Source organism: Bos mutus, chromosome 12, assembly GCF_027580195.1.
Source record: "Bos mutus isolate GX-2022 chromosome 12, NWIPB_WYAK_1.1, whole genome shotgun sequence".
Classification (NCBI taxonomy): Eukaryota; Metazoa; Chordata; class Mammalia; order Artiodactyla; family Bovidae; genus Bos; species Bos mutus.
Genome location: NC_091628.1, coordinates 18373172 through 18399509, shown reverse-complemented (window position 1 = coordinate 18399509; position 26338 = coordinate 18373172). Strand labels below are relative to the sequence as shown.

Below are 26338 nucleotides of genomic sequence, written 5' to 3'. Positions count from 1 at the left end.
CTACCCTCTCATTTACTGTTGCTTTTTCATGTTCTGGCCCTTTTCTCCGATGTGTAGTAGTCATTGACTGCTGTCCTGTAGAAGGATCCTCCAGGCATGTGTCTTGATAAGGTGTGTGTCTGTCAGCATTCTGGTAGCTGAGTGACCAAAGAACTCTGAGGCTCCTCTTCACTATGAGGACTTCCCCTCAGTCTCTTCCTAGTTTCAGAACACCACCTCCTTCCCACCCTCCACTCTATCTTGGGGCTAATTCCAAAGAGAGAAACTTCAGCCTTCAGTCTTTTCATGAGAGTAAGAAGGGGTAGGTACCTGATGAGGGAAGAAAGCTTTCACTTAAGACAGTCAAGTAATGTCCCTGGAGGGTTGCCAGGGAAATGGTGGGTGAAGCACCTAGCCAACCCCTCTGCACAGATGTTTTTAAAATTCTTGTGGAGCTCTATGAACTTGAACAAAATTCTTAATTTCTCTGGGCTTTAGTTCCTTCATCTGTAAAATGAAAATACAGGGCTTTTGTGTGAGGGTTAAGTGGGATTAATGGATGAGTAGTGCCTTGCACAGGCTTCTCTGGTGGCTCAGATGGTAAAGAATCCACCTGCAATGTGGGAGATCTGGGTTCAGTCCCTGGGTTGGGAATCCCCTGGAGGAGGGCATGGCAATCCACTTCAGTATTCTTGCTGGAGAATCCCCAAGGACAGCGGAGCCTGGTGAGCTACAGTCCACAGGGTCACAAAGAGTCAGACATGACTGAGTGACGAAGCACAGCACAGCGCAGTGCCTTGCACAGTCTGCCCAGCACAGAGAGGGCACTCGATTGTTGACAGTACAGTGGTCATGGTGGTGGCAGTAGGTAGTCGACTTGGTTTTCCTTCAGTGGGCAGACAGGACCCCGCCTCCCACAAACCAGTGCTTTTCTACACTCTCTCAGAAGAAAGCCACCCTTCTCATGTTCTGTCAAATGTTCATCGAATTTCATAGAATTTCAGGGGTACCACAATCTTTGTAACTTGCCTTCCAGCTTACCCTCTCTCTGAGTGCCCAACCAAACCCTTAGCACCATCTCCTTTATTCTGGAGGTTTATCCCATCCAAATGGATTAACTTGTAGGATGAGAACTGCAGTAAACAGCCTGAACCCAAATCTCAAGAGTAAAATTGATCCCCTTCTTTCCTATTCTGCACATAATCCCTCCACCCCGAGGGCAATGCCCCGCATCCTTCTCCTAATTTTCCTGTCTTTCCTAAGCCCCTGACAAGAGAAAGGCATAGCTTTTGCCTTTGGATTTTCATTTTGCACTAGAAATCCTCTCCTAGTGCAAAATGAAATTCTTTTTCCCCTTTCTCTCTTGTCCCAGGGCTTCTCTCCGTTTTTCTCCCCTCAGTTCTTGTTGGGGACCTTGACTTTGCTTTGTTAGAGGGCAGATTTCCTCTTCACAATCTTTCCCCTGAATTCTAAGGATGCTTTTCTTATCTGTTCTGGGGCCTCCAATAGCTTTGTTAATTGGCTGTATCTCAGGAGAATGAGATGGTTATCATCACTGACTCAATGGACATGAATTTGAGCAAACTCTGGGAGTTGGTGAAGGACAGGGAAGCCTGGCATGCTGCAGTCCATGGGGTCGCAAAGAGTCAGATATATAATGACTGAACAACAATAACAACAGGAGATTGAAGAAGGACGAGGAACAAGAGAAGCTGGAAACGTTGGGGTTGTCTTAAAACTAAGCATTTAGAATGCCTAGTGGGCCAGAGATATGACTGATACAGAATTTGATGAGAAGCAGCAGCCACTGTGCTCAGCATATTCTCCCAGTCTGACATTTCTGGTTGCAAGACTCTAACGGGGATTTTTCCTGCTGTACTCCTTATTTAGGCTCAAACACTGAAGATACACCTAATGAAAAATTTGCAGTAGGTCTTATAATAAAATCATGGTCAATTAAATCTTGGGAATCGACCTTTGTTGGGAATGGTGTAAATAGATGGTCTTTTGGAGACCACATGTGAATGAAGGTGGACACAAGACGTAGGAACAGCCTCGCCCAAGAACCCCTTACCCTCTTGTTTCGTTTTTCAGCCACACACAGAAAGGAAAGCTGCACTTTGGTTCCTGTGGATGATCTTTCCTGAGTGCAGACTTTAGTCTGTCCTTAAAATTCTCCCCAGCAAAGTAATAAAGCAAAGGGTTGAAGCAGCTGTTGGCTGCCGCCAAAGCCAGTGTGATGGCCACAGCTTTATGCAGCGAGTCTCTGCATATATCCGCCTTCCACTGGAGCAGGTGGAGGGTTCTCAGTATATGATAGGGCAAGAAACACAGGAGGAAGATGACCAAGGCAATGATGATGGTGGTCAATGCCTTCCTGTGAGAAAGCCGCAGCCCTAATTCTGGGACCTCCGCCTTCAACAGAGCTCGAATGATCAGCATGTAGCAGATGCTGAGTGTGCAGAAGGGCAGCAGAAAGCCCACCACCAGGGCAATGTAGTTCATGGTCTTCAGTTTAGGAGCTTTATTACGATTCAGCTCCAAGCACAACGTGACATTGCCCTTCAGCTCAGAGCCATTGTTCAGAAGCGTTGTTGAGGAAGCCATGATAAAGATCCATATGATGCCACAAACAATCCAGGCATTCCTGACGCTAGTGGCATGAAGGAGCCGGAAGGGGTGAACGGTTGCCAGGAAACGCACCACACTCAACACAGTCAGGAAATAAATGCTGCTGTACATGTTGACATACATAGAGTAAGACATAATCCTGCAACTCAGGTCCCCAAATATCCAATTGGACCCTCTGAGGTAATAGTCCACCCTGAAGGGCAGTGTGGCTGTGAACAAGAGATCTGAAGTAGCCAGATTGAGCATGAAAATGTTCACAGATGTGGACTTCCTATAAGGTTGCAGGAAAACATATATGGAAAAGCCATTTCCCAAGGCTCCCCAGATAAATATTACCAGGTACACAATGGGGTAAAATTCTCTCTTAAAGTCTTCAGCTGTGCAGTTCCTGTTGCTATGGTGATCGCTGAAGGTGCTGTTGGTTTCCATTTCTGATGCGGATATGGATGGAGATAAGGACACAAGTTTTCTTTCCATGCTGAATCAAAAAGAAACAGATACAAAAGGTTGCTTCCTGCTCATTGCTTACATTTATCCAGGTTTTAATGAAACAGAGAGAAATACTAGCTTTTCTTTGAAACTTGAATCAAAAAATATTGGCTATGTCTTACCATATGCTTATTGTTTTACCATCTGTCTTCACTATATGTTTCATTTCATTTCATGATAAACTTCTAGAATGCAGAATAACCATTCATTTATTTGACTGAAGCTGAAGTCTCAGACTAGGGGAACTCTTGCCCAGGGTCCAGATGAAGATCATCTAAAACTTGTCTGTGACCCTGGAGAAAGTCATCAATTACACATCTTCTGCTTTGGAAGCTGACAAAGATTCTCTTCTTGATGAAACTCTAGCCAGGCTCCTCTGAGCCCTCGTCAACCAGGTGTCAACCTTGGCTCACGCTGACTTGAATAACAACTAACATAAAAACACTAACATAGTTTTGAACAACTCAAGACTGCATCTCGAGGATGACCATAACCTCCCCTTCTTACATAGCCTGAGAAAACTCAAGGCTGTCAAAAGAATTCAGTGTTTGTTCCAGCCAACACCTGGACATAGGGCCTCTGCCTCAAGCCTGTGTGGGAGGGTAGGAGCCTAATCTCGTAAGCACCAGTTAGAAAACCCAGATATTTTCCACCTTGACCCAACCCCTCCTTCCTATTTGTAATTTTTTAAATTCCCTGACTCTACTGAGCCCCTGCTCACTCCCTTCTCTCTCCTTTTTCTCATTCTCTTTTTAAAACACCTAGGGACTTCCTTGGAGAAGGCAATGGCAAACCACTCCAGTACTCTTGCCTGGAAAATCCCATGGACAGAGGAGCCTGGAGGGCAGCAGTCCATAGGGTCGCTGAGGGTCGGACACGACTGAGCGAATTCCCTTTCACTTTTCACTTTCATGCATTGGAGAAGGAAATGGCAACCCACTCCAGTGTTCTTGCCTGGAGAATCCCAGGGATGGGGGAGCCTGGTGGGCTGCCGTCTATGGGGTCGCACAGAGTCGGACACGACTGAAGCGACTTAGCAGAAGCAGGGACTTCCTTGGTGGTCCAATGGGTAAGAATCTTCCTTGCAGTGCAGGGAATGTGGGTTTGATCCCTGGTCAGGGAAGATCCTACACGCCATGGAGCAACTGAGCTTGCGCCCTGCAACTGCTGAGCATGTACGCCATGACTGGAGAGTTTAAGTGCAGCAGTGAGAGATCCCATAGGACCCAACAAGGATCCTGTGTGTTGCAACTAAGACTCGGTACAGCCAAATAAATGAATAAGTAAGTATTTTTTTAAAAAATAAATAAGATAAAACATCTAGTTACTTCTGAGTTCAGTTCATGTTGGACTAGTATATTATTGAAAAAATTGCAATAGTATATGATTGAATAAAATCTGTCTTACCACTCTTAGAAGTGTGCAGGTTTGTTTATCTTTGACCAAGCATTGCTTTAAATGTAAATTTACTAGGCATAGTTGTCATGGATAATCACAAGGTTCTTAATTTCTTCTTTTCTAGTCAAAGAGAAATTTATACTGAACACTTCTTGCTTTACCTATGTAAATACTACAGGACAGCCCATAACTGCAGAGGTAGGGGCAGACTTCTAGATATCTAGGGGAAAAAACAAGTGGCTTGGGGGGACATAATTTCATTGTCTGGGTATGGTAGTCTGGGTCCCTATTTTACAGTTTTTTATAAGAACTAATAACCATTTTTGTTTCTGCAAAGTCCTCCATTTTTAAATCTAAGCCCCAAATTACCTAACACAAGCACAATTCCTGCAATAATTCTTTTCCAACACCCTCTTCCTGAGATATTCTGATTTCCCATGGTGTGCATTCTCCTTGATACAACAAGTCAATAAACTCAATGGTGTCCAACTACAGGGGTGTTCCTAAAGGCCTTTGACTAGAAGACACTGACCCTGAGAATTCACAGAATGATCTAAAGACTAAAAGAAGTATGGTAAAACATTAGTTAAATTAACCTACCCAAATGGATGCTTTGTAAATATATTTCCGATACGGCAAATATGTTTTTCAATTCTCCTTCAGAGACTGATGTGAAGATGCAACTCAGAAAATACGGTTGGTATGTAAATAATGTAAAAGAAAAAAAAAAGTCTTTTCTTTAGTTCAGCACTTCCCAAAGTATCTTCCACAAACTACGAATTCCATGAGATGTTCTGTGTAAGGAAAGGCTTCTGTGTTCAAATCAGCCTGAGAGACACAGCAAGCTTTAGTATCCCTCTCTTGGAGATTCATAACACATGTCAAAGCTCAAGGAGGTCCTATAAGAAAAAAAACAAGTCTGATTAATACAGGGTGTCCCTCTATATTTTTTTTTACTCTGAAAACGTTTTTGCACATTGAAACATTCTACTATTCTACAGAACTAATGTTCTATAAAATCTTCCCTGTGAAATGCTGATGTTATTATATAACTTATCTAGAATATGATTTTGATAGATGAAGAAGATCCCTACTTAATGGGCCAGATCAACAAGCCAGGGTTCAAATGTCTGGAATTAAAGAGCTCTAAGTTACGTTGGGGGCTTCCCTGGTGGCTCAGACAGTAAAGCGTCTGCCTGCAATGCGGGAGACCCGGGTTCGATCCCTGGGTTGGAAGATCCCCTGGAGAAGGAAACGGCAACCCACTCCAGTACTCTTGCCTGGAAAATCCCGTGGACTGAGGAGCCTGGCGGGCTACAGTCCATGGGATCACACAAGAGTCGGACACAACAGACTTCACTTTCACTTTCTACCTTTTATGTTAGTGTCAATGAAATTTGGAAGCACTTACTATTGGGGGAATGAGCATTTCTAAGCATCCATTACTTTGTGAAATGAGAGTTGTATTAGTTTCCTAGGGCTCTTTAACAAAGTACCACAGGGAGTTTCCTGGTGGTCTAGTGGTTACAATTCAGCACTTTCACTGCTGTGTCGCAGATTCAATCCCCAAAGCCAGTGCGGTGCAGTCAAAACAAACAACAAACATACAAACAAAAAACACACACACGGGGCTTTGCTGGTGGCTCAGTGGCAAAGAATCTGCCTATCAATGGTCTTCCCTGTAGCTCAGACAGTAAAGAATCTGCCTGCAATGCAGGAGACCTGGGTTCGATCCCTGGGTCGGGAAGATCCTCTGGAGAAGGGAATGGCAATGCAGTCCAGTATTCTTGTCATGGAGAATCCCATGGATAGAGGAGCCTGGTGGGCTATGGTCCATGGGGTCACAGAGTCAGACATGACTGAGCAGCTAACACTACTACTACTGCTATCAATGCAGGAGACATGGGTTCAATCCCTGGGTCAGGAAGATCCCCTGGAGAAGGAAATGCCAACCCACTCCAGCATTCTTGCCTGGAAGATTCCATGGACAGAGGAGACTGGTGGGCTGCAGTCCTTGAGGCTGAAAAGAATCGAACACCGCTGAGCATGCACACACAAGGAGGAAAGGGGTGGAATGGGAGAAATTGGGAGACTGGGATTGATACACACTATCTATACAATGTACAAAATACACAACTGTTGGGAGCACAGTGTGTAGCACAGGGAAATCTAATGCACTGTGATGTCCTACATGGGTTGTTGTTATTTAGTCTCTAAGTCCTGCCTAACTCTCCTGAGACCCCATGGACTGTAGCCCCCCAGGCTCCTCTGTCCATGGGATTTCCCAGGCAAGAGTACTGGAGTGGTTTGCCATTTGCTTCTCCAGGGGATCTTCCTGACCCAGGGATCAAACCCGCCTTTCCTGTACTGGCAGGTGGATTCTTTACCACTGAGCCACCTGGGAAGCCCATGTGTTCTATTACCAATGGCCTTTTTAGAAAAGGACAGAGTCCTGTCCATATGGCCCTGACTTTGGAGCCAGAACTTGGACAAAATCTTAGGAAAAGTTGATATCAGGAAAGGATCTAAAATAGTAGAAATAGACTTGAGAGCAATCAGGTCCTTAAATGTTTTGACCATAAAGACCTTAAAACTGCTTCTTTCATCTCAAGACCAACAGGATCCCTGTGACTTGTGATGAGGAAGGCAGATCCCTGTGACTTGCGATGAGGAAGGCAGTCTGGCCCTCCACCCTGTCCTCTCCATCACTGGGGGTGGTGAGCCCGCAAAGAGAGCCACAGATGCTGGGAGAGTCCCTTATCCCAGGCAGAGCATGGCACCCAGCAGGTATGAACATGGACAGGAGAGCAAAAAAAGATGGTAGCAGTTGCTCCCCAGGATATTGATGGCTATGAGGGAACCAACAAGAGCCCCTGGCAAGAGGTACTTTTTGAGCAATTGGGGAAGAAGGCAGAACTCAGGAGGCATTGGCAGGCAGCAAGGTGCTTGTACTGCCAGGCCATCATGGAAAGAGAGGACTTTGGGCCTGAGAGGAGGCCTGGCCATTGCAGGCAGGCCCCAGTCATTGCGGGAGAACCTGAATGCCGAACAACACCTGGGTGCAGAGATTTGGGCCAGGGATGCCAAAAGAGGGGCCCTTTGCCTTTGTTGAAAAGGGGACCGAATCTCAGGAATGAGAGAGATGCTCAGTTTTAGAATCAAGGCACCAGATCAGGAAGAGATCAACCCCAAGGGTAAGGAGAGTCCCAGAGTTACTTCAAGTTCTCTGCCTCGGATTGGGATGTGTTCTGGGCCCCAGAGGGGCTGGAGGTGGGGGGCGGGGGTGGGGGTGGGCGCAGGCGTGGCTCAAGGCTGTCAAACTGCCCCAGTGGGAAGAAGAGGGGCTGAGGCTACAGAAGCTGGGGCTTTGATTCGAAGAGCATCTTCATCCTTGGACATCTAAAGAAAGAAAAACACAAACCCCCCACCTAGAGGGTCTTCTCTGGTGGCTTAGCAGTAAAGAATCTGCCTGCAAAACAGGAAATGTGGGTTCAGTTCCTGGATTGGGAAGATACCCTGGAGGAGGAAATGGCAGCCCACTGTAGTATTCTTGCTTGGGAAACCCCATGGACAGAGGAGCCTGATGGGCTACAGTCCATGGGGTCGCAAAAAAGACACAACTGAGCAACTAAACAACAACCCCTCCTAGAAGCCTCATTTAACTAAGAGTCACAGGTCAAAAGCAGGGCCAGCTCAAATCCAAAATTCCATTCAGCGCATGGCTTTCCTTTAAGAAACCTTTAAAACACTTTGTTCTTTACTGCCCATAAAAACATGCATTTGACTACACCATATTGCTACCTTTCACAAGACTGTTAAAAAAAAAAAAAAAGGAAAAGAAAATCATCTACTAGATGTGGCTCTAAAAATCAGCCAGACAAATTAAGTATGTGACACGAAGCTGAGAAGAGGCAAATTCAAGGAAAATTAGGAAATAAATTGACAGCATAATTTGCACTGCCTTGGCAGCAGCAGCAGCAGTAGAGAGATAGGAGAGGTTTCCCAGGTGGCGCTAGTGGTGAATAACCTGCCTGCCAATGCAGGAGCTGTAAGAGACGCGGGTTTGATCCCTGGGTTGGGAAGATCCCCTGGAGGAGAGCTTGGCTTCCTCTCCAGTATGGTTGCCTGGAGAATCCCATGGACAAAGGAACCTGGTCCACATGGGCTCTGGGCCATAGGGTTGCACAGAGTTGGACACAACTGAAGTGACTTAACACGCGTGCACGCAGAGAGAGGAGGGCTTGAGTATGCGCATAGCTTCCTGGACTGAAAGGGGCCTCAGAACAAAGAAAGAATTGAGTCTTTGTCTCCTGCAGCTTTAATGGTACTAAAACGACAAAGAAGAAAGAGTGCAAAGCAGCAGCAGATGGAGATTCCGTGTCGCAGTTACAAAGAAAACCAAACATGCTGCATGTGCGCTGATGAGGACAAAGAGCTAACTTGGAGGACTGAAACATCTTTATGGTCACTGCAAAGTTGCAACTCCTCAAAACCTCACAGAAGTTTATTTTTATTTATACTTGGGAAAAAATATTTTATTTCTTTTTTTTCTTTGTTGGCCAACCTGCACCTCACAGCTTGCAGGATCTTAGCTCCCCAACCAGGGATCTGCAGTGGAAATCTGGAGTCTTACCACCGGTTTGACAGGGAGGTCCCCACCTCAGAATCTTTTACTGCTTTGCCAGGAGCTTGATAGACCTGTCTCACATCCTGTCCGCACTCTCAGCACTGACCAGGACAGAGCCCACAGGTGTGCTTACCTGTGTGTCTCAAGTACGAGCCTGTACCCGGCTGCAGACCCCAAAGACCGAGGCCCTAGGGCACAGTCACATAGTCTTCAAGCATTCTAGTGCAGCTGAGGCATGAAAGGGAGGGTCAGGTGGGCAGAGGGCGAGAAGAGTGACTTACCTCCACACGGAAGAGTTTGGGTTTTACTTTGAGGGCAGTGGGAACCCTTGAATGGTGGAAAGTGGATTTGCATTTTACAGGTGTGATGGAGGACAAGCCTAGGTCCCCAGAGACTCCCAGGGATGCTCTTGCGATTGTCCAGGAAAGCCGGTGTGTATGTGTGTGTGTGTGTGCGCGCGCGCGCGAACATATTTGAATGAGATTGAGAATATAAAGAAATGAGACTGGAGTTGGGGATGGGTTCCAGCTTCCCTAGTGGCTCAGACGGTAAAGCGTCTGTCTGCAATGCAGGAGACCCGGGTTCGATCCCTGGGTTGGGAAGATCCCCTGGAGAAGGAAATGGCAGCCCACTCCAGTATTCTTGCCTGGAAAATCCCATGGACCTCGGAGCCTGGTAGGTTACCGTCCATGGGGTCGCAAAGAGTCCAACACGACTGAGCGACTTCACTTTCACTTTTCACTTTCATTATGGGAGGTTGGGAGGTCAGGAAAAGTTCGGGTAGGGGATGGTCAACATTCTCTTATTTTGTGAGAGAATGGTGTCTTATGTTAATAAAAAGAACATGAAAGGAATAAGAGGAAGCTGCTATTTGGGAAGGGCCATGTAAAATGAGTTCAACTGAGCATTTTGAATTTGAAGCATTTATGAAACACACAGAAGTGTCTGATCTCAGTCTAGAGCTGGGGAGGAGGAGACAGGCAAGCCTGTTGGGTTTAGGGGCCACCAGCACTTGGTAATTGAAGCCAGAAGAGTGGACAAGCTCCTGTAGGGGTGTGACAGTGAAGAAGGAATTCATAGGGCCTGGACTCCATCTTAGGCCTGTTCATGCTGATCATGCTCAGCCACCTTTCCAATGGACTCTGAACTCTGTGTTTAGTGCCTATGAAAACAACAACAGAAGGATAAGACCCCCTCCAGACAGGGGAACCTTGAAGATCATATCTAGGTTACCCATTGCCTAAGAGAAAACAGACACTAATCACCCCTTCCTCCAGAGAGGCCATAAATTTTTCTGTATCTATCAGAATGTAACCTCGGGTTTATTGATTATTGGTTAATTGTTTGACTGTTTGAGCACATGAGCACATAGCACGTGGATGATGGGGTTATTGGGATTGTATTTTCCTTGGTTTATGTAAGTCTCAAGGAATTTGGAGTGGTGGGTTCAGACACGTACACATGGGGTTTAAAAGATTTTCACAAATGCTGGTCGGGGTCCTTGGCTAAGAGGAGACTCTGCCTTGGGCCCGCCGGTGTAATAAACTGCACTCCACTATCTGCATTGTCCTTCTGAGTGAGTTTGTTTCCTGGAACGCGTGGCTACAACAACAGCAGAGATGGGAGAAGATCAGGGACAGAACTTGGGGGAACATCAACAATTAAGGAACAGGAAGAGAGAACGGGAACCTGGAAAGACAACCAAGAAAGTGATTGAATGATAAGAGATGAATCAGAAATGCAACTTTGGGGCAGCCCTGGAGGTCTAGTGGCTAAGATTTCATACTGCCAATGCAGGGGACCTGGGTTCAGTGCTTGGTCAGGGAACTAGATCTCACATGCCACAACTGAGACCTAGTAGAACACCCCCAAAAAAAAAAAAATCAGAGAACTTAAAAAAGAGAGAGAGAGAACACAACTTCAGGGAGGCCAAGACTGCTTTAAGGAGTTTAAGGAGGAGGGAGTGGTCATGGGGGATAAAAAGGGTTGAAAGATTTCATAGCAAGCTTATCAGTGCTCCTGGGGGAGAGCGGGTGTGGTGGCTTGGGAACCCAAGGCCAGAGAGCTAATAAAGGAGCAGGGGTTAAATAAGTGGCTACTCTGAGAGGTGAGAAAGTCTCAGTCAGCTTCTGTGAAGTGTTTGTTGCTGGAGGAAATCAGGGAGGAAAGACGCATTCTTTTCTCTGCAGACACCCCTTTAACTCTCAGCCCGTCTTCAAATGGGCTTCCATCTCTTCTTCTGTTCATTTCTTGTCCTATCTCCTCAAACTTCATACACCTGAACCAAGCTAGAGCAGAATGGACACTGAACCTGAAATTTGACTTCCAGCTCTCCCAATTTCTAGCTGTTAAGACCTTGCACCACTGGTCACAGTTATACCTGTATTTTTATAAATGAGAGTCAGCTAACGGAGCCATGCCACCAGGCCACAGACGGTGGAAAAAGCACAGAAGCCTGGGTCCTGCTCTGTCAGTTTCTAGATACATGTGGCCTTGGCTAACACATCACTTCGCTTATTTGGGGAAGTGTATCTGTGAAATGAGGATAATGCTCTCCGCTGACTCTAACAGAAAAGAGCTCCAAGAGAAGCAAATGCGGGTAAAGCACTTTGCAAACCATGAAGCTGGCATTATCGCTATAATTTTACTGCTCCTCAGTGCCAGGAAGCTGGGGACTGGATTTGCACTTCTTCAGGTATGTACCCGTGCTGTTTACTCTGCTACTTTTTTTCCCTCCTGGCCATGTCCTGCAGCATGTGAGATGTTAGTTTCACAATCAGGAATCAAACCTGTGGCCCTTGCATTGGAAGCATGGAGTCCTGAACACTGGACTGTCTACTCTGTTCTCTCCACCTTTCCCCCTCTTCTCCATCTTCCTCCTCCCCAGTCTGCAAGGTACCCAATTCTGTGTGTGTGTGTGTGCTTAGTCACCCAGGCATGTCCAACTCTTTGCGACCCCATGGACTGTAGCTTACCAGGCTCCTCTGTCCGTGGGGACTCTCCAGGCAAGAATACTGGAATGGGTTTCCTTGCCCTTCTCCAGGGGATCTTCCCAACCCAGGGATCAAACCCAGGTCTCCTGCGTTGCAGGCAGGTTCTTTACTGACTGAGCCACCAGGAAAGCCCAACTCTAGTCAAACCAAATCTTCTTCTTTAACACCTGCATCACCTTCTGCATGTCGCCTTACCCAACCGACACTTTTCATAGGTCTCTCTCATCACTCCTGCAGCTCTTGTAATGTCCTTGTTAAAGTTCACAGAAATGTCGGTATAAGGAGCCAAATCTGCCACTTACAAGTTTGGGAATCTTGCACAAACAATTTATCTTCTCAGAGTCTCAGTTTCCTCATCTGTAAGTGGCATGATGACTTTAAAGTGTTTCACACTTTAAAGGTGAGCACTCAATGACATCAACTACCGTGATTAAATCTCAAAGTGTGGGCTTAGACCCATGATAAAGAGATGAAAAGGATCTCAGAGCATTAGTAAAAATATGAAAGGCTGGAAGTGAAAGTGAAGTCGCTCAGTCGTGTCCAACTCTTTGCGACCCCACGGACAGTAGTCTACCAGGCTCCGTCCATGGGATTCTCCAGGCAAGAATACTGGAGTGGGCTGCCATTTCCTTCTCCAGGGGATCTTCCCAACCCAAGGATCAAACCCGTGTCTCCTGCATTGCAGACAGACGCTTTACCGTCTGAGCCACCAGGGAACCCCCATGAAAGACTGAGAGGTGATTTAATGATAAAGATGCTGAAAGGATGACAGGGGTTCCCCTCTACTGCAGGCAAGCAGTACTAGAGCAGCAGGTGAGAGCTAAAGCTTTGGTTTGAAACCTGGCTCTTTCACTCACCAACTCTGTGGCCTTGGACCTTATCTCACTGAGCCTCAGTTCCTTATCAATAAAATGGAGACAACTAAAACAATATTCCTTACTTGTCTAGGTTGCTGTGAGAATTAAGCAAGATAACCCATGAGGTTAGAACCTGGGTCACAGGAAACCTTGGAGAAAGCAACACTTGTTAGTGAAACTGAGCTCCCAGTGGGGCTCCTGGGCATGAAAGTCTTTCTGTCATTCCATTTCTTGCAGGAAACAGACTCCAGCCTCCATAACCTTCCATAAAGCTGGTTTTAGAAAAGGCAGAGGAACCAGAGATCAAATTGCTAACATCTGTTGTATCATCGAAATAGCAAGAGAGTTCCAAAAAAACATCTATTTCTGCTTTATTGACTATGCCAAAGCCTTTGACTGTGTGGATCACAACAAACTGTGGAAAATTCTGAAAGAGATGGGAATACCAGACCACCTGACCTGCCTCTTGAGAAATTTGTATGCAGGTCAGGAAGCAACAGTTAGAACTGGACATGGAACAACAGACTGGTTCCAAATAGGAAAAGGAGTACATCAAGGCTGTATATTGTCACCCTGCTTATTTAACTTATATGCAGGGTACATCATATGTACTCTGGGCTGGGCTGGATGAAGCACAAGCTGGAATCAAGATTGCTAGGAGAAATATCAATAACCCCAGCTATGCAGATGACACCACCTTTATGGCAGAAAGTGAAGAAGAACTAAAGAGCTTCTTGATGAAAGTGAAAGAGGAGAGTGAAAATTTTGGCTTAAAGCTCAACATTCAGAAAACTAAGATCATGGCATCCAGTCACATCACTTCATGGCAAACAGATAGGGAAACAGTGTCAGACTTTATTTTTTGGGGCTCCAAAATCACTGCAGATGGTGACTGCAGCCATGAAATAAAAAGATGCTTAACTCCTTGGGAGAAAAGTTATGACCAACCTAGACATCATATTCAAAAGCAGAGACATTACTTTGCCAACAAAGGTCTGTCTAGTCAAGGCTATGGTTTTTCCAGTAGTGATGGATGGATGTGAGAGTTGGACTATAAAGAAAGCTGAGTGCCAAAGAATTAATGCTTTTGAACTGTGGTGTTGGAGAAGACTCTTGAGAGTCCCTTGGACTGCAGGGAGATCCAACCTGTCCATCCTAAAGGAGACCAGTCCTGGGTGTTCATTGGAAGGACTGATGTTGAAGCTGAAACTCTACTACTTTGACCACCTGATGCGAAGAACTGACTCACCTGAAAAGACCCTGATGCTGGGAAAGATTGAAGGCAGGAGGAGAAGGGGACGACAGAGGATGAGATGGGTGGATGGCATCACTGACTCAATGGACATGAGTTTGAGTAAACTCTGGGAGTTGGCAATGGACAGGGAGGCCTGGCCTGCTGCAGTCCATGGGGTCACAAAGAGTTGGACATGACTGAGGGACTGAACTGAACTGAACTGAGACCAGATTAGAGGAGTGTAGGCTCTGGACACACGCTAATCTTATCACCACTCCCACCCTTGAATCATTTGCTATAAAACTCCTCATCAAATCCTTCTGGGCTGGGATACACCATTTTGAGGGCAGGAGCCAATTGTGCCCCCTTTGCCTAGCAAAGCAATAAAGCTATTCTTTTCTACTTCACCCCAAACTTTGTCTCCAAGATTCATTTCAGCACCAGTGCACAGAGGCTGAGCTTTCAGCGTTATTTCACCACCAAGAATACTGGAGTGGGTAGCTATTCCCTTCTCAGGGTAGCCTCCCAACTCAGGAATCTAAACCAGGTCCCCTGCATTGAGGGTAGATTCTTTACTGTCTGAGTGACCAGGGAAGAATTAAAGAATTAACATTGTTAGTAGCTCAGTCATGTCCAACTCTTTGCAAACCCATGGACTGTAGCCCGCTAGGCTCTTCTGTCCAAGGAATTCTCCAGGCAAGAATACTGGAGTGGGTAACCATTTCCTTCTCCAGGGGGTCTTCCTGACTCAGGGATCAAACCTGGGTCTCCTGCATTTGCAAGCAGATTCTTTACCATCTGAGCCACCTGGAAAGCCCTTCTGTATCATTAGCTGTTATTACTGTAAAAGTTCATAGACTTAGCTCCCTGAAGTTGTACAAAGAGGACTCAACCCTCTGGATTGAAAGGTTTTACAGCCTCAGAGTCCCAGAGGCCCCAAAGTGGTAGCTAATATACCCTCCAAAACAGAGAAGTATCAGTGAGTGCCTTGTTCTTGAAATCCAACCCTGCTAGCTCAGCCCTCAGTTGTAACAGGCTCCAAATGTCCAGGTGGAAATTATAGCTTGAGACACTTCTTTAGCCTCCCAGAAACAGTCTTGTATTAATACTTATAGAGTTTTTCAAGGGCTAACGTGAATTAGATGCTTACAGGTCAAAACAGAAATACAAACGAACAGATCTGAGATTACCATATCTTTTGAATGAGGAGCTGGTTTCTGGGCTTCTAAAATAAACAGGGGGCAGATGAGTGAACCACTCAGAGCCTTGTTCTATGGAGTCAGCATCTTGGAGTGTTCTGCCACTCTGATTCTCTGCCCCATCTGTCCCATAGTGCCAATGCCTCCCATCCTTTCCCGTACCACCAGCCTAATGGTCCTTTGTCTGCCAAATGCCATTTTCCTCCCACACTTCATAGCTATGATGTCAACCTGTCACTGAAAGAGGTGCTAGCGGATCTGCTATAAACCAGTAGGTGTTAAATAGCATTCAGGGCTTGGGAAGTTCCCCCAGGAGCAAATTCTCCAGTCTGTGCTGCCAAGATCTTTTTAACAGATCTGGGGCCCAGCGGGACCCCTCAACCAGAGTCCTGGGCCTGATAGGATGATACTGAAGCTTCCCCTCCAGGGCCTGACTTTCATTGTCTCCTATCTGTCCTCTGCATAGGAGTTCATGTGCACAAGTTACAAAGCTCGTAAGACCTGACCTCTCCTCCCAGATCCCAACCAAACTGTACCGGACTCACTCCAGGGCTTGGCAGACAGAAAAGTCAGTGTGCTCTTCATGAAATTTTCCAGGAATTCCTGGGGAGCTTGAAGACCCAAGGGACAGTCTTTGAATCTGGTCTCTGTCATCAGGGGAAGAGTTGAGTGAATTTTTGCAGCAAGGGTGGGAGTCCTTGTGGCAGAGGGCCCCTGTGGGAGACTGAATGCTCTGAGTAGTTTTCTACTTATAATTGCCTCCTCTCACTGGCTTCTTTTATAAGGAAGCTGCCTGGCCTGCCTTCATCTCTCCGCAGATTTCTCAGGAACCCCACAGGATTTGGCAAACAGGAACGGGGAAAGTGTTAGTCACTCAGTTGTGTTTCTGACTCTTTGCAACCCTCTGGACTATATAGCCTGCCAGGCTCGTCTGTCTGTGGAATTCTCCAGGCAAGAATAATGGAGTGGGTTGCCATGCCCTCCTCCAGGGGATGTTCCTGATCTAGGGATGGAAGCCCTGGGAGCCACCAGAACCTTTCTTGCCTGGACTCAGCCTCAGGCTGCTTGAAATACTGTCTGTCAGGCCCCATGGGGGTGGGGTGCATATGCAGTGCACAGGAGCTCTGGCCTGCTGCCACCAAAAGGAGAACCTGACGCAGATACAGAGTGTGTGGTCAATGACATTCACCACCGCAAATGCAGGCGGGCAGACGCAGGAAGAAGAACCTCGAGAAGAAGCGTGTTGCCAGGGCCACCATCAGGGCAAAGATCAGCACGGATGCATGAAAGGTGACAATCTGGAGAGCACTGGCATTGTCAAAGTGTCAGCTCCTTTGAGTCGCAGCGTCTTGCTGATGGTTTAGCAACAGCTGCCTTTTCTCTCTCTTTTGCCGACCACTTGTCCCGGTCAGTTAGCACATGCTCTTCCAAAATTCCATTCTCGAGAATTTCCCCGTGCCCAAAGGTGCCCATGGGTTATGGACATATATGGGGAGAGCTACGCCTTAGTACTGGAGTCTCTGCACAATTTTCTTATTTGATGTGCTATTTGGAGGAGAAAATGCTCCCAGAAAACAGTTTATCCCAGGGGACTGAACCCTAGGGGAGGGTTAACACCCAAGCCAGAGCCTTTCTGCCTCTGACAGCGAGATGCTTGGCTCACATCAGTGGACTGATTCAATGGACACGAACTTGGGCAAACTCCGGGAAAGAGTGAGGGACATGGAGGTCTGGTGTGCTGCAATCCATGCTGTTGCAAAGTGTTGGATACGACTGAGTGACCGAACAACAACAACAGCAGCAAAGCTGATTATGGATTTAATTTCATAAAGAATCTGAGCATTTAAAAAGTTGTTTTCTAATGCACTTCATCAGTCTATGAAGATTGGAAGTATCTGTTATTAACCCAATTTCTGATCCAAGAAACATCCAAGAAACGTCGCAGACTCATTCTGCAGCTGAGCCTCTGATTTCCAAGTCTTCTGATTCCAAAGACAGAAAACCAGCAAGTGTGATCTCAGAGGCCATTGCCCTACTCACCTCAGTAATTTCACAGGGGTTGTGTCAGCATCAGGACTCTTGCTGTCCACAATCCAAGTGACTACGAGACACAACTCAGGGGCTCCCCTAAAGCCCACTTATTCAAATGAATACTCCCTCTCTGTCTTTCCCCTTCCACCTTAGCATTTCACCTTCCATTATTAAATTCACTTCTTGGAGCAAAGGAATTATTGATCAAGGTAGGTAGTTAAGCATCATATGATTCCTGGCAGGATACAGTGGCGGGATGAAGTCATAGAAAAATCTGGGGAGTAAATCCCAACAGGATCCAAACCCTAGCTCTAGCTCTTAGCGGTGGCCTGAGCATTTTCAGCAAGTACTCAGCCTTTCGGCATCACTGAGAGGACCAGGGAGACAACACCATGAAAGACCCCCCACAGCTGCACGGAGCCTGCACATCACACATTTTCAAGGCATCAGCAGCCTGTGCAAGCCTGGCTACTGCCAGGGGGAAGATAGTATGCCAGGTGCAGGATACCTGTAAAGAATGGTAAGAAAACTATAAGGCAGTGGTCTCCAGTCTTTCTTGCACCAGAGATGGGTTTCATGGAAGATAACTTTTCTGTGGACCAGGGCGGGGGTGATGGTTTCTGGATGATTCAGACATATCACATTAACTGCGCACTTTATGTCTATTATTATTATTACCTCAGCTCCACCTCAGATCATCAGGCATTAGATCCTGGAGGTTAGGAGATTAGGGTTACCCCTGCTGTAAAGGAAAGTAAGAAAGCTGTAAAGGATAAGAAGAAAATGTTTTCCTAGGTCTCAAAAAAATTTAAAATCAGGAGAATTGTCCAGGAAGGTGTCCTAACGAGCTGCCAGTAGCCTGGGGGACAGTGGACACAGGTGACCTAAAAGGGAGAGGTCAAAGGACAAAGCCCACCGCCGGCTCCCCCCACCCCTCAGCCCACAGCCCCAGCTCATTCTGCCACCCAATGTCTCCTTCAAGGAAGGCCTGCCTTGTTACCCAAGGTTCCCACTAGCCCCTCTTTCCACCCAGGGGCCCGCTCAAGGTCGCCCACGACAGGCTGTCATCTCTCCACCGCTGTCCTCAGAAAAATCCACTCCAGCCTCATAACTTAGTTCAATGCTCTGAACATACAGACTCTGTCTTACCTACTTAGTCTGAACTCCAGTTCCTCACCTGGCCCTTTATTTGTGTGTGTGTGTGCTTAGTCATGTCTGACTCTTTGCAACCCTATGGACTGTATGTAGCCCACCAGGCTCCTCTGTCCATGGAATTTTCCAGGCAAGAATACTGGAGTGGGCTGCCATTTCCTACTCCAGGCTCTTTCTTACCAGCCTCAAGTTTCTTCCCAGAATCACTTCTAGAAAGAGCGTTCTCTGAGCCCTCTGGGTCTTGGCTGTTCCAGTGCTTCCTGTCTTCACACCACCCATGGGGCAGCCACTAGCTCCTGCTTATCCCTACCCCGCAGAGTGTTCGCTCACTGAAGCAAGAACACCTTACTTGTCACTGCTGTATCCTGGGTCCTGGCATAGCTTGTGGCCATAAATGTGCACAAAGAAATAACCAGTGAGTGAGCAAATGAAACTATGATTCACCCACTCCCTGCTCATTTTATGTTTCATGATAGATATCTTCCAGGGAAGAAAAATTCTCAACGGTCTTTTACAACAGAATTGAAGAACTGACTCACTGGAAAAGACCCTGATGCTGAGAAAGACTGAAGGCAAAAGGAGAAGAGGGCGACAGAGGATGAGATGGTTGGATGGCATTACTGACTCAATGGACACGAGTTTGAGCAAACTCTGGGAGATAGTGAAGGACAGGGAAGCCTGGCGTGCTGCAGTCCATGGCGTCACAAAGAGTCGGACACGACTGAGCAACTGAACTGAACTGAACTGATGTCCAGGCATTTTTCCTCACAAACTTTTTGTCTCTGAAGTTCAAATCTAAGATCTGGGGACAGGAATGCATGTGAGTGCTTAGCCCCTCAGTTGTGTGTCTAACTCTTTGTGACCCTTTGGACTGTAGCCAGCCAGGCTCCTCCATCCACGGGGATTTTTTAGACAAGAATACTGGAGTGGGTTGCCATTTCCTCCTCCAGAGGATCTTGCTCATCCAGGGATCAAGCACACGTCTTCTGTGTCTCCTGCATTGCAGGTAGATTCTTTACCTGCTGAGTCATCGAGGACAGAAATATATCAGGTCAATGGCCTATAGGCAAGAGGAAGATTGCAGAAGACACCCAGACATCACAGGAGGTGCCTCTCTTTTTATCTCTGAGGGTTGCAAATTGTCTTTCTGGCTCTGGGCCAATAACTTCCACTGCAACTAACAAGGGAAGTCGCTTTCAAATCTCTCAGAATTTGCAAGACAACAAAATTCTAGTTGAGGTTAAGATTCAAAATAAAAGGAAACAAACTTATTTCAAAGAATCTGTGATGCCTTCAAGCATTTTTTAGATGATTGTGTTTCCCGTACTAGAGGAACAAACAAGCTAAAACTATAAACCCACAGGAAGACACTTACTTGGAGAATGGTGTTTTGTTTTTTCCATGATAAACATATTCTTGTTTTCATAACATGCAATAGAAATAATAACCGTGGACTGGACCCTTTTCAATTCTCCCAGCTTGATGAACATCCGGAGCAAATAGATTCCCCTTCCTACCCCTTCTTCCTCTCTCTTCCTTTCGCTGCTCTTCCCCTGACTTATCCACATATCCCCCCTTCTTCTTGTTCTTCCTCAGATCTGCTTGCTTCTTTAAAACCTCTTCTTGAAATACTGAAGATGTAAAAAGCTTCTGCACTAACCCTGGCTCTTCGTGAGGATGCTCCAACTTTAAGATTCTTTGGTTCCAGGTTGCTGTTCCAGCTTCTATTACTTTCTCTGTCCAAGGAGTCAGCCCTTACTGCCACCAAGCCAGAGGAGAAGTTTTCCTTTAAAGATCGTCCAAGACTATACCCATTCTCCGTGGGTCAATTCACATAAAGAGGTTAATAGGTTCAATAGAGATAAAAAGAAGCTGTTAACAGAAGTTCACATTCATTGATGAATTAATGTATTTACACCTGCCCATTTATTCTTAGGGCTTCCCAGGTGACTCAGTGATAAAGAATTTGCCTGCCAACGCAGGAGATATAGGTTCGATCCCTGGGTTGGGAAGATCCTCTGGAGCAGGGAATGGCAACTCACTCCAGTATTCTTGCCTGGGAAATCCACAGAACAGAGGAGCCATGTGGGCTACAGTCTATGGCATTGCAAAAGAGTCGGACACGACTTAGCGATAAAAACATTTATTCTTAATGGAGCCCGTGTAGTGGGCTGTCTGCAGAGACTCCATCTTCAGCCATTCTTCATCCAGCAGAAGGAATGAGACTCACACATAAGTAATTCCAACACAAAGAAGTAGTGGGCAGTTCCGTGAGGACACCATAGATACAGTGCTGTGGGTTCTGTTGTGGATTTGATAAGGCTCCACAGAAAAGCTGAAAAACCTAGGCCAATTCTTGACTTTCTCAACATTGCCCAGCTTGGCTGCTGTATAAACCAGAGCTCACTGGGTCATTGCACAATCACTTGTTAGGCTTCTACTGTCCAGATTTAGCCTTGGGGGATTAGCATGCCTCAGATGCCTGGTGAGCAACACAAACTAGGAAAGCAGGAAGCCCTGAGTCTGGAGCACACATGAGATACTCAAATGCCCAAGGTGATCCTGACGTATAGCAATGTTGTTCAGTCACTAATCAGGTCCAACTCTTTGCAACACGGAGTGCACGTTGCATGGACTGCAGCACGCCAGGCTTCCCTGTTCTTCGTTATCTCCCAGAGTTTGCTCAAACTCATGTCCATTGAGTCAGTGACGCCATCCAACCATCTCATCCTCTGTCGCCCTCTTCTCCTTTTGCCTTCAGTCTTTCTTAGCATCAGGGGCTTTTCCAATGCAATGAGTACACCACAAAAAATACATCACTTTCTTCCCAAATGAGTGATGTGTACGTGATGCGGGGTACCCTTGATGACCTCAGGTCAGGGAGGAAAGATGGCATCACGAATGAAAACATGTGTTTTGAGTTAGAGGGGAACTAGGTTTGAGCCTCAGCTCTGCCTCTTGGTCACTCTTACTCCTGTGCTTCAAGACCTTCATCCGCAGAGGGAAGATTGGGCATTGATGAGGAAAACTGATACAATTAACTCAATGCCTGACACTTGGTAAGTTTCCAGGTGATGCTAGCTAACAATGATAAGAACATGCTAGCTAACAACAACAGGAACATTTGTGACAAGTATGAACAAAACTCATCAAGAATGAAAAGAAAGGCTTCTTTATGGCCAAGTAAAATGAGCTGGTACCATTTCATCTGGAGAAGAGCCAACCAGAAAGACAAGAACAATTCCATTCAATTTACTTCACATCTTTATTACACAAGCAATGAATGTGGTTAAAAAAAATAGTAAAGTAATACCAGCTGAAATAAACTTAAATTATAAGATTTACCACCAACCAGACACATACAAATGTTTGTGCCTTTACTTCCTTTCACTTTTCTTCAAATATACATATTTTCAAACAAAAATGAGTCCATATTTTAATGCTATTTTGTAACCTTGCTTTTTTCTTCCTGCTAAATCATAATCATTGCCATGTAAATAACTATTACATGTCAATGTCATGTAAAGAGCTAAAAGAATATGCAATTATATAGACATAACAAAATTTGAACAATGTTTTTCTACAATAACCATTACTCAAGATGTATGTGCCCTGAACTGAACCAGATTGGGCCAGTTCTGGTTCGACCCTAGGAAAGATCCTGTGTCCTCTTGGCTGTACTTTCTTATTTTAAAGTAAGAGTTACACACTCCAGCACTCACGTGAATCAAATGAACGACTGTATGTGAAGGGATTTCATAGACAGTGAAGGCAGTATTGAAAGGGAGACTTAGACAGCTTGCTTGATAGTGCATCCCCTTTCCCTTAAAATGTATTGCTTTCAGGTATGGGTCAGAGAGAGAGAAATATTACAAATAACCTAGGTTGGTTGTTGTTATGCTTCTCACCCGCTAGAGCCACCTGAGAAATTTTTAAAAGTTAAAACAACAGCAACAACAACAGATGAGTGGCTCCTCACCAAAGTTAATTTTCAATTATTCTAAAGATAAGTTTCTAATCTCCCCAGAAGTGAATGATTCTGATGGAATGTACAGCCAGAGTTGAGAACCACTGGCTGAGGTCCCCAAAGGGTCACAAGCAGATTTTAAGCACACGGTCTCATACACACCTTCCCTCCCACTGTGCCTCTCAGTAAAACTTAAACTCAGTAAAACTGAGAGCTGAAATCTACATCCTCAAGTTTAACCTCCTCTCCTCAAAAAACAAGACTCTGAAAGGAAAAAAAAATATATCTTATGTTATCAAATGACCCACTGTATGAAAAAAGGAAAGATGCTATATGACCCTATATAGGGGAATGCTTGGGCAAAGTACAGAAAATTTCCTCCATGTAATACTATGCAGCAATTTTAAATTATGATCATAAAGCATTTACAGCAATGTGGGAAAATGTATGCTGTAATGGAAAAAAGGAATATAAACGTATCTGTTGTGTACAAGCATGACTACGAAAATTAACTAAAATCATAGGTAGACGCACATAATAAATGGAAAGAAATAACCCCCAAAATATCAATAGCAGCTATCTCAGTGGTGGTTTTTGCTTCCTTCTACTTTTTTTGTACTTTCCCAATATTTTTTAAAGTTCCATGTAGTAAAAAAAAGTTTATAGTAGAACAAAATAAACTTACTTTAAAAAATTATTCTTCTTCCTATGAAACATAGCAAAGCACAATTTTTAACAAGTTAACAGGGCAAAGATGAAAATGCTCACCTGAGTTTTCTTTCTTTCAGCTGCCGTGGCTCTGTATCCTCTGTCTCTGCTGTCTTCCTCCTCCAAGTAATTCAGTTTGCTTGTTTTAAAAAAAAGTGAAACAGCAAAGTGTATTTTATGCACAATGTCAGCCAATGGCAAGAGAAGAAGGAACTCTGGTCAGACAGCCATTTGTGCTGTAAGGAACTTTTGTGTCAGAGATGGTGCTGGCTTCCTTCTCAAGATAAAGAGTGAAGATTTCTACTTAGGGACCACAGCTAAAGGAAGAAATCTGTATTAGCTCCTCCCCTCTCATTGTTTTTATTGGCATCTTTCACAAACAAGTCAAGGGGACGTGATGGGCTGGAGTCAGGAGTTTTAAGTGGCTTTAGTTCTCTGACATGTTTTTTGTTTCTATGACGACACTAAAATCAACACCACCTTATTAGTATAGCGCTTCAAAGCTGTTCAGGGCAATTCCAACACCCACTTGCTTTTTCAACTTACTTGTACTTAGGCAGAGATATTATCCATTCTGGTGAAAATGCTGTCATGGTATCCTGATTGCTCACTTAAAGGTCCTGTTTTAGTCCTCGTCTTCCTTCCTCAATTTGTTTTGCACAGTTAACCACTGTCCATTTCTTGAAACTTTCTCCTCCTTGTTTCTCTGACTCTCTTGGTTCCTATTCTATTCCTTGGATTATTTCTTCTTTGCTTCTTTCTGGTTCTCCTTCTTTTCTCCTTTTTCTAAATGTGAGCTTTTAGAAACCGACTACAAGACCAGAAGACACAACAGTCTGTCTTCTGATCTCTTCTCATCATATTCTGCTTTTATCTATATTACCCGCCTGGATGCATGCTCAGTCACCCTGTCATGTTTGACTTGCGACCCCAAGAAGTGTGGCCTGCCAGGTCCTCTGTCCATGGGGTTATCCCAGCAAGAACACTGCAGTGGGTTGCCATTTCCTCCTCCAGGGCATCTTCTTGACCCAGGAATTGAACCTGCATCTCTTGTGTCTCCTGAATTGGCAGGCAGATTCTTTACCACTGAGCCACTTGGGAAGCCCGTATTATCCACATTCATGGATGTAATGTGTCCAAACAGAGCTTTTCTCTTCCCTACTCAAATGCACACTCTCTCATTTACCCAATCTAATGAAATGGCACCACAGTGATTCAGCCAGCCGATCTCACATAAAGCTAGAGGCCATCCTTAACTTCCCTCTTTCTCCCACAGCCAACACGCAAGCCAACAATTCCATTTGTTCTACCTGCAATATATGTTCTAAGTCTAACCATTTCTCACTTTCCCCATTTCGTTAATATCTTCAGCATTAATACTGCAATAACATTAGGCAAGAAATAAAACCCACACCTGTATTCTTGCCTGGAGAATCTCCATGGACAGAGGATCCTGAAGGGCTACAATCCATGGGGTTGCAGAGAGTCAGACATGACTGAGTGACTAAGCACAGCAAAAGGCATCCAAATTGGAAAGAAGGAAGTAAAATTATGTCTGTTCATAGATGATATAATCCTACACGCAGAAAATATTAAAGACTGCACATGCACAGAGACCTGACAGAACTAATAAAAAAAGTTTGCAAAATGGCAGGATACACAAAAATCAATTGCATTCCTATGCACTAACAGTGATCAATCCAACAAGGAAATTTCATTTATAATAGCATCAGAAAATCCCCATAGGAATCAACTTAACCAAGGAGGTTAAAGATTTGTACATTGAAAATAAAACATGGCTGAAAAATATGAAAGACATAAATAAGTGGAAAGATATCCCATGTTCATGAATTGGAAGGCTTCATATTATTAGTATACTCCCCAAACTGATCTACAGATTCAGCACAATCCCTATCAACGGTGCTTTTTAGAGAAACAGAAAAAATCCATCCTAAAATTCATGCTGTGAAAAAAATTCCCTGAAAATTCCAACAGCAAACAAAACCTGATTGCACAACTAAAGCTAAACTAAAATAATTTTAATTAAGCTAATTTATTTTGCAAGATGAACTTAACCTGAGTAAAATTGTTTTGACAAACTTCCCAAAAGCAAATTGTAAACTGGAGTCTTTTGGATCTGGAAGCAAGTTGAGATTTTGTAGAAGGCCCCTAGAACATCACAAAAGATTTATCTTGTCTTTTAAAGGAGATAAGTTAAACTGATTAGGTTTCTTTAATATGTTATATTAAGCTTTATGTTGTATTTGTATAGTTACATGCTATGTGTTCTAGGAGAAGGGGGCAACAGAGGATGAGATGGCTGGATGGCATCATAGATGCAATGGACATGAGTTTGAGCAAACTCCAGGAGATAGTGAAGGACAGGGAAGCCTGATGAGCAATGGATGGAGGTTCATGATGTTGTACAGGAGACAGGGATCAAGATCATCCCCAAGAAAAAGAAATGCAAAAAAGCAAAATGGTTGTCTGAGGAAGCCTTACAACTAGCTGAGAAAAGAAGAGAAGCAAAAAGCAAAGGAGAAAAGGAAACATATACCCATTTGAATGCAGAGTTCCAAAGAATAGCAAGGAGAGATAAGAAAGCCTTCCTCAGTGATCAGTGCAAAGAAATAGAGGAAAACAACAGAATGGGAAAGACTAGAGATCTCTTCAAGAAAATTGGAGATACCAAGGGAACATTTCATGCAAAGATGGGCTCAATAAAGGACAGATGGTATGGACCTAACAGAAGCAGAAGATATTAAGAAGAGGTGGCAAGAATACACAGAACTATACAAAAAAGATCTTCATGACCCAGATAAATGACGGCGTGATCAGTCACCTAGAGCCAGACATCCCGGAATGTGAAGTCAAGTGGGCCTCAGGAAGCATCACTATGAACAAAGCTAGTGGAGGTGATGGAATTCCAGTTGAGCTCTTTCAAATCCTGAAAGATGATGCTGTGAAAGTGCTGCACTCAATATGCCAGCAAATTTGGAAAACTCAGCAGTGGCCACAGGACTGGAAAAGGTCAGTTTTCATTCCAATCCCAAAGAAAGGCAATGCCAAAGAA

The 26338-nt window shown here is 44.9% G+C and overlaps 1 protein-coding gene across 2 annotated transcripts in view; it reads right to left on the bottom strand.

Annotated features, from left to right (window-relative positions):
• CYSLTR2 (cysteinyl leukotriene receptor 2) overlaps positions 1-23637 on the bottom strand; it is a 33653-nt gene extending 10016 nt beyond the window's left edge. Inside the window, exons 1-4 of one of the 2 annotated variants that reach the window (XM_070380314.1) lie at positions 23326-23637; positions 18117-18180; positions 5098-5396; positions 2054-3088 (exon numbers count right to left, since the gene is read on the bottom strand). In XM_070380314.1, the coding sequence (XP_070236415.1) occupies positions 2054-3087 (1034 nt within the window). In that variant the 5' untranslated portion in view covers position 3088; positions 5098-5396; positions 18117-18180; positions 23326-23637. The remainder of the gene's footprint in view (positions 1-2053; positions 3089-5097; positions 5397-18116; positions 18181-23325) is intronic. The other variant, XM_005904526.3, reaches the window with a different exon arrangement.
• Positions 23638-26338: the final 2701 nt, after the last annotated feature.